The following is a 9,133-nucleotide window of genomic DNA, read 5'->3' as shown; positions in this document are numbered from 1 at the left end:
GGGATTAAAAAAAGTCTACTTTCAGTGTTATTTAATTGATAATACAGCTAGTTAGAAAGATTTATATTTCAAATTGATTAAATAATTAGTTGAATGATTGTAATTAAACTTTATTCTTCACAGCCCATCTCCTCTATTCTTTTTTTCTATATTGATATAATGATGCCAAGAAATAAACTTAACCTCAAAATAGGGAAGTAAAGATAGGGAAAGGGCTTAAATTCAGCTTTAATTTATAAACGGTAACAATGAGTATGTTAACTTAGCCTTGGGAAATAAGATTAAACATTATTTGGTTAAAACTCTATTAATACATGTTTATTTAAATTAGAGAAGCTAGCGTTGCTCTTAGGTAAAGGGAAATCTCTTTTTGATTACAGAAGTTACTCTGCCTTCCTGTATTTACTATTTTTTCTGACCTTCAAAAGGCAATTACCATTTCCAAAACACCTCCAGCTAGATTTCTGTTGTGATACACCTAAATGCTTTAGAACAAAGCAGACTGACATGGGCACGAACCCTGAAAGACTTGTTGCATTAAATATCTGAATGAGTAAAGTAGATGAAATAATTTGTTTTATTTTCAAAATGTATTTTCTAATTTCACTGACCCTCTCTTTCCAAGGTTAGCATTTTTCTTCTCCTTTTCTCTTTGTGAGCCTTCTGGGCTGGACTGCCTAGGTGCCAGCGCTTATTGCTCGAATATGCTATAGAAGAGAGAGAGGTTGCATTTATAAACTGCAGGGCAGAATGTTAGCTTGTGTAAAATGGTTTAAAAATCAGCTTGTATACATTTTTAACTAATATGAAGTCCACTAAATGTGTCTCTAATTGTTGAATAGTTTTCCAGTCAAGAGTTATCATTAAAGATAATGATAGCAGTTTTTATACAATTTCATATAGCAATCCCAGACTTCCTTTTTTTTATGCCACGAAAGTTCGAGAAACATAAACGGCACTGAACTGCCATTGGTATTGAGTAATGGAGATTTTACTGTTCCTTGGGATCTTCAGTATATTTGGAGAAATCATTTAATTCATATTGTTAAGTAGGAAGTTATTAAAGACTCAGGATCAGGTAGAACCAATTCAGTCTCCTTCAGTTGTTAGAAAATTCAATATGTTTTATTTAAGCGGAATCATGTATACTGTATATTAACCATTCCAAGCAATCTTTAGTCAGCCCAGAAAGGCCAGATGTATGGGAATTGTAAAAAATCAGGATATGCATAAAAACTGTTCAAGTGCATAAAGCAGCCCCATCTGGAAGACATCTACCAGAAATGAAGTTGTACAAAACCATTCCATTGATAATAAAGCTAATTTTTATGGGTCTGACAAGTATGTAATTATGTTCAGTGGTGCTTTTCAGATTTTATCACAGTCAATAAACCGCAGTGGTAATTTCATTCCCATTTGACATATTTACATGGAAACATTTGATTGGAGGAATTAGTAACCCTGAAAGCCTTGATAGATATGTTTTAATGATCTGTGACCTCTGCAGTCCCTCATCTGTTTATTGTTGCAACAGGCGAGAAGTCATTCCTGTGTGACCTCTGTGGCTTTGCGGGCGGGACCCGGCACGCCCTCACCAAGCATCGCCGGCAGCACACAGGTCAGTGTGGCCGTCCCGCCCCGTGGCCCGCGGGCCCAGCGTTCGTTCTGGGCCCTCCGTGACCTGTGTTCCCGATTTTTGTAAATCTGTATACTTGAGGGTCTACTGAAAATTCTGCTTGAATAGGATTTTAATTCATCTGCCTTTATATATCTATGAAGTAGGCCTACTGCGTGTTTAGGGGATCAGGTGTCCTCTGTCAATTCAGGTTAAACAGGAGGGAAAAGAGTGTCTGAGGATACCCCAGAGGCTTCTCTGTGGTCAGGACCCTGCCTTGGGTGCTCTGTGAGGCCGGGGCATCCGTCTTCCTCTCCCGCTTGCCTCCTCTCAGTCAGTCTCTCCTGTGTTCCTGCTCACCCTACCTCTTAGGTGCTTTTCACCTGCTCACCTAGAGCCCTGCCTTCCCACCTGTGTCTCAGCCTCCCTAACTACCTGACCTTGTAGCCAGCAATCCCTCTGCCAGGTGGAACAAGCACGTGGTTGTAGGACTGTCTTTTTTTAGATTTTTTTGTGATTAAGAATGGAAGGCAGTGAAGAGGCAACTTAAATAGATAAAGGACATTGAAGAGAATCATTTTTTTTCCCTCCATGATCATTTGCAGTGATTCAACAAAATAAACTAAATACTTTTGGTTAAGAACACACAAGGATGAAGAGTTTTAAACATTATTAAAGTTGATTACCTACCAGTATGCTGTAATACATCTTACAAGTAACTTCTGAATTATATGTGCCTGGGACAGTGCTGGGTTTTGGTGATGTCCCTCATAACTATTAGTCAAACCACTTTTTACTCTCACAAGTGTTCTAGTTTAGATGATAAATCATATAGTAATAGAATTTCTAACTTAGCATTAGATTTTTACTGGGTACTGTGAGAATGGTGGAGTTTGGTAGTTATACTCAAAATGGCATAAAATTAGGATACATGAAATACGTAGTTTATGGTGCATTTTGATTCTTGATATGTTATATGTAACAGTTAGCTACAGGCACTTTAATGCCCATTATGTTATCTATAAGATCAATGAAAATTAATGCTAGCCATTCCTTTTAGATAGTAAGTTTATATGTTTCAAATTTCTATATGGGATAAGGGAAATTATTGAGTTGAAAAATGTCCAATGTTAACATAATGTTGAAAACTCAACCTTTGTAAACAGAAAATTCTGTTTTAAGTTTACAGTCGTGGGGTATGATCACATTTTTTTGAACCCAGTGATTTAGAGATTCAGTGTAAGAGATGGCGGAAGAGCCCAATAGATGGCAATCACCCTTGGCTACTATTTGGGAGAAGTCGAGAATGTTTATGGTAGAATATGTTCATGTGGGGTTTTCTGATTCTTAATGTTTTGAATTTTTTGATGCCTGAGCTGTTGCCGTGCTAATGGTCTCGCCCTGGCATGGCCCTGGGGGTCGTGGACGCCCTGTGCGCCCGTTACCAGCATGGCCGCACCGCCTCTTCCCCTGCAGGGGGGCTGGTGAGGCTGTGATCACAGGCATTTACAGGTGATCGATCATGAACCTGCATCGAGCAGGCACAACTTTATATTTTATGTCAGGTCCAGAGGCTCCTTATTACTTTGCTATTAACTTTATACCATATAGGACAATGTCTCGCAGACAGAGGCATCTGTCTTTTTGGCATTTATCTGCCTCTGTGGCACAAATCAAACATGATTCTTTAATACCAAAGTCAGTTCTTAAGACTCTTTGCTTCAGCCAGACAGCTTACTACAACTCAGTCTAGGCCCTCAGCTTTTATGCTGGATTTATAATATGTAAGCAACACACAACATTTTTTTCTTTTTTCCAAGGCCAGATTTGCTGGGTTCATTGGAAATCTGTGGTTTTCTGATGTGGTCCTCCTTGACATGGTTTACCTTTTTGCCACAGAGTATCCACCCAAATTACAATCAGCTTGTAAAGGGGTAGGCATCAAACGCGTTCCCAATGATGTAAATAACTCCCACTGCAATACAGGCTGTCCAGGGGGCCGACACAAAACATCTTCCATTCTGAGATTTACTTTTATCACCTGTCAGAGCCCCTTGATTCAAGGGCACAGGAGAAGATCCTCACATGTAGTTGAAGAGTCTTGGCCGGCTTAATAACCACCAGCCTGCCCAAAGGAATGCAGAGCGAACTTCCAGGGGAAGGGCTGGCCTGTCTGACAGATGGGTGGCACAAACGGGCACCGCTGTCCACCCGCAGCCGCTCTGGTGCCGCTGTCCTTTTACTCTCTGCCCCCAGAGCCTCAGATGCAGACTGTTCCTTGGTGGTTATTGTGCCCAGGATTACTGCTTGTCCAAGAAAGGAGGAAAAGTGACACTATCGAAACTACCATGAACTCTTAGGTTAGGGAACCAGGCAGAAAGGAAGTTACACCAGCAGGACATGTTCAGGGAGCCCTGTGGACTCACAGATAGCATCACTCAAGTAGTTAATATCTCACAGGTTTATTGATCCTTCTGGCTTCAGAATGACAGACAATTCAGAGGGACAGTTCCCGGTGCACCAAACCAGTTTGACGAGTCCATCAGAAACTTTTCGTTAATCAGTGCACCTGTCTCATTTCATGCAGTTCACAGATATTACCAAATGGAAATTCTTATTTAAAATTTGTATGCTTTTCTTTCAAATTTTACAATCTGGAAATTGAGTTTGATTTACTTACTTATTTAGCTGTGTATTGAGACTAACAAACTTCTATATTTCTGAAGTATATTTTCTTGAAGAAATTACCTGAAATTTCCAGAAGAAATGATTATTTCTGGATTAAAAAAAAGATACTGATGGGCATATTCCAATAATAGTATTGAACATGTAATAGAATCAGTGAGTTACAGATTAACTGTTATGTATAGATTGAATAAACTGTAGTCTGTGTAAATGGACACAGAGTTCTTCTCCTGTCAAGAGCCCAGACATACTGAAGTCTTCCTTTCTTTAGTGGCTGAAGCTTGGTATTTTATGTAGTTTATTTTGAAATCATTATATTTTTTCTCTGTCAGCTTATAGATTATTTAAGGTTTCTAATACATAGTTTAATCTGTTGTGTTGTCAAGTTAAACGTAAAGAGACAGTTTATAGTTTATTACAGTACAATATCAGTTTCATACAAACTTCAAATTATTACAGTTAAGAAAATCATCTACTTCTGCTTCATTAACTATGCAAAAGTTTGACTGTGTGGATCTCAACAAATTGTGGAAAATTCTTAAAGAGATGGGAATACCAAACCACCTTACCTATTGCCTGAGAAATCTGTATGCAGGTTAAGAAGCAACTGTTAGAACTGGAAATGGAACAAGGGAGTGTTTCAAAGTTGTGAAGGGACTATGACAAGGCTGTACATTGTCACTCTGCTTATTTAACTTATATGCAAAGTACATCATGCAAAATGCTGGGCTGGAAAAATCACAAGCTGGAATCAAGATTGCCAGGAAAAATATCCATAACCTCAGATATGCAGATGACATTACCCTAATGGTAAAAAGCAAAGAGAAACTGAAGAGCCTCTTGATAAGGATGAAAGAGGAAAGTGAAAAAGTTGGCTTAAAACTCAGCTTTCAAAAAACTAGGATCATGGCATCTCGTCCCATCACTTCATGGCAAATAGATGGGGAAACAGTGACAGATTTTATTTTCTTGTGCTCCAAAATCACTGCAGACAGTGACTGCAGCCTTGAAGTTAAAAGATGTTTGCTCGTTAGAAAGAAAGCTATGACAGACCTAGAAGTGTAATGTTAGTTGCTCAATTGTGTCTGACTCTTTGTGACCCCATGGACTGTGGCCCACCAGGCTCTTCTGTCCTTGGAGTTCTCCAGGCAAGATTGCTGCTGTGGGTTGCCATTTCCTTCTCCACAGGATCTTCCCAACTGAGGGATCAAACCTGGGTCTCCTGCCTTGCAGGCAGATTCTTTACTGTCTGAGCCACCAGAGAAACCCAATAACGATGAAAGCACTGGTTATTGGCCACCCTGCCAAGTATCTGACCTGTGTCTTAACTACTTGTATCCTCACTATTGTCTCTGTGTTTGGTGTCTTATCCTCCTGGTCTTGCTCAGGGGTTACCAGGTAGGGAGTGAAATATGAAGAAGCCTGAATTGGGATTGAAGTCTTTTTGTTTCTTCTAACTACTGCCCTGGGCTGCAGTGACAGACAAAACACCGTCAGATGAAATGTGTATGCATCATTAAATATTCTTATCTTCCAACAACACAAGAGAAGACTCTACACATGGACATCACCAGATGGTCAACACCGAAATCAGATTGATTATATTCTCTGCAGCAAAAGATGGAGAAGCTCTATACAGTCAACAAAAACAAGACCAGGAGCTGACTGTGGCTCAGATCATGAACTCCTTATTACCAAATTCAGACTTATTGAAGAAAGTAGGGAAAACCACTGGACCATTCAGGTATGACCTAAATCAAATCCCTTATGATTATACAGTGGAAGTGAGAAATAGATTTAAGGGCCTAGATCTGATAGAGTGCCTGATGAACTATGGAATGAGGCTCATGACATTGTACAGGAGACAGGGATCAAGACCATCCCCATGGAAAATAAATGCAAAAAAGCAAAATGGCTGTCTGAGGAAGCCTTACAAATGGCTGTGAAAAGAACAGAAGTGAAAAGCCAAGGAGAAAAGGAAAGATATAAGCATCTTAATGCAGAGTTCCAAAGAATAGCAAGAAGAGATAAGAAAGCCTTCTTCCGTGATCAGTGCAAAGAACTAGGGGAAAACAACAGAATGGGAAAGACTAGAGATCTCTTCAAGAAAATTAGAGATATCAAGGGAACATTTCATGTAAAGATGGGCTCGATACAGGACAGAAATGGTATGGACAAAACAGAAGCAGAAGATATTAAGAAGAGATGGCGAGAATACACAGAAGAACTGTACAAAAAGGATCTTCACAACCCGGATAATCACAATGGTGTGATCACTCATCTAGAACCAGACATCTTGGAATGTGAAGTCAAGTGGGCCTTAGAAAGCATCATTACGAACAAAGCTAGTGGAGGTGATGGAATTCCAGTAGAGCTATTCCAAATCCTGAAGGATGAGGCTGTGAAAGTGCTGCACTCAATATGCCAGGAAATTTGGAAAACTCAACAGTGGCCACAGGACTGGAAAAGGTCAGTTTTCATTCCAATCCCAAAGAAAGGCAATGCCAAAGAATGTTCAAACTACCGCACAATTGCACTCATCTCACACTCTAGTAAAGTAATGCTCAGAATTCTCCAAGCTAGGCTTCAGCAATACATGAACCGTGAACTTCCTGATGTTCAAGCTGGTTTTAGAAAAGGCACAGGAACCAGAGATCAGATTGCCAACATCTGCTGGATCATGGAAAAAGCAAGAGAGTTCCAGAAAAACATCTCTTTCTGCTTTATTGATTATGCCAAAGCCTTTGACTGTGTGGATCACAATAAACTGTGGAAAATTCTTAAAGAGATGGGAATACCAGACCACCTGACCTGCTTCTTGAGAAATCTGTATGCAGGTCAGGAAGCAACAGTTAGAACTGGACATGGAACAACTGACTGGTTCCAAATAGGAGAAGGAGTACGTCAAGGCTGTATATTGTCACCCTGCTGATTTAACTTCTATGCAGAATACATGAGAAATGCTGGACTGGAAGAAACACAAGCTGGAATCAAGATTGCCGGGAGAAATATCAATAACCTCAGATATGCAGATGACACCACCCTGATGGCAGAAAGTGAAGAGGAACTCAAAAGCCTCTTGATGAGAGTGAAAGTGGAGAGTGAAAAAGTTGGCTTAAAGGTCAACATTCAGAAAACGAAGATCATGGCATCTGGTCCCATCACTTCATGGCAAATAGATGGGGAAACAGTGTCAGACTTTATTTTGGGGGTCTCCAAAATCACTGCAGATGGTGACTGCAGCCATGAAATTAAAAGACGCTTACTCCTTGGAAGAAAAGTTATGACCAACCTAGATAGCATATTCAAAAGCAGAGACATTACTTTGCCGACTAAGGTCCATCTAGTCAAGGCTATGGTTTTTCCAGTAGTCATGTATGGATGTGAGAGTTGGACTGTGAAGAAGGCTGAGCGCTGAAGAATTGATGCTTTTGATCTGTGGTGTTGGAGAAGACTCGTGAGAGTCCCTTGGACTGCAAGGAGATCCAACCAGTCCATTCTGAAGGAGATCAGCCCTGAGATTTCTTGGGAAGGAATGATGCTAAAGCTGAAACTCCAGTGCTTTGACCACTCATGCGAAGAGTTGACTTATTGGAAAATACTTTCATGCTGTGAGGGATTGGGGGCAGGAGAAGAAGGGAACGACCGAGGATAAGATGGCTGGATGCCATCACTGACTCAATGGACGTGAGTCTGAGTGAACTCCGAGAGTTGCTGATGGACAGGGAGGCCTGGCATGCTGCAGTTCATGGGGTCGCAAATATTCGGACATGACTGAGCAACTGAACTGAACTGAACTGAACTGAACTGATGAGCAGGACCATACAAACAGGAGAATGTAGGATGTATTTCTAAACACTCTGATTTTCAAGCAGACGTAGAGCTGTTGGCTGGCTGAATAGATACAGAGCAATTGTAAACCAAGCTCTTTCATCGCTTATTTTCTATATGCTAGTATGCTTATAAAACTATTAATGGAAACTTGAGAAGTAAGTGGAGTATTGAACATTTGTAAAATTAATCCATCCTATGTGTAGAGTTTCTTAGGAATAACATCAATTGACAAGAGCATTTGTGAACATCACAACTGTGATTTTGGGGAAGAGATGGTGAGTTTCCTCTAGTTTGTATGTAATGTGAGCTTCACACATCTTTTAAGTTGCCCAGTAGTCATACAGGGAAAAATAATAGGTGAAATTATTTTCTATAAATAAATAATCCAACCAAATATATGCAAATCATTATCACTTCAACATGAAGTCAATATAATGTTCTTACCTATTTTATCTCCTCCCATGCGACTACCCCCCTGCCCAGGAGTTTGAAATTTTGTGTATATTTTTCACTTCTAGGACATCTAAGGCAGAGGCCAATTTTTTGTCTTAAAATTCATTATCTCTGTTTAAGTTATGATAAAATTCGCATATTGAAAAGTAGATTCTCTTTCCCAAGCTGTTCCAGACTTAAAACATTTTTTTAAACAAGTAAATTCAGTATCAGTTTTTAAGTTTAAATTTACACTAATGAAAATGAAATCACCCCATCTCAGGTACTCACCAGCCAGTGTAGCTAGTGAAATTATAAAAACTGATCAGACCTGACTTCTTTGAGTTTGTGTGTGTGGAGAAAATCGTATCAATCAGAGAGGCATGAGTCCTGAGCAGGCCTTTGAACCACCCCAGGGCTGAACTGTGTCTGCAGATGAAGCTGGTGTATCTAAAGGCTTCTGTGGCCGCTCAGTAGTAGAGAATCCACCTGCCAATGCAGGAGACCCAGGAGACAAGGGTTCAATCCCTGGGTTGATCCCCTGGAGGAGGAAATGGAAGCCCACTC

At 40.1% G+C, this 9,133-nt stretch overlaps 1 protein-coding gene across 1 annotated transcript in view; it reads left to right on the top strand.

Moving 5' to 3' along the window:
- Positions 1–9,133, top strand: part of ZNF407 (zinc finger protein 407) — a 384,229-nt gene that overhangs the window by 229,683 nt on the left and 145,413 nt on the right. Inside the window, exon 6 of the mRNA XM_068994010.1 lies at positions 1,535–1,618. Within this exon, the coding sequence (XP_068850111.1) occupies positions 1,535–1,618 (84 nt within the window). The remainder of the gene's footprint in view (positions 1–1,534; positions 1,619–9,133) is intronic.

Source organism: Capricornis sumatraensis, chromosome 21 (genome assembly GCF_032405125.1).
Source record: "Capricornis sumatraensis isolate serow.1 chromosome 21, serow.2, whole genome shotgun sequence".
In the NCBI taxonomy this organism is placed as follows: domain Eukaryota; kingdom Metazoa; phylum Chordata; class Mammalia; order Artiodactyla; family Bovidae; genus Capricornis; species Capricornis sumatraensis.
Note: the sequence above shows the minus strand (reverse complement) of the source record. Positions and strands in the feature narration are given on the sequence as shown.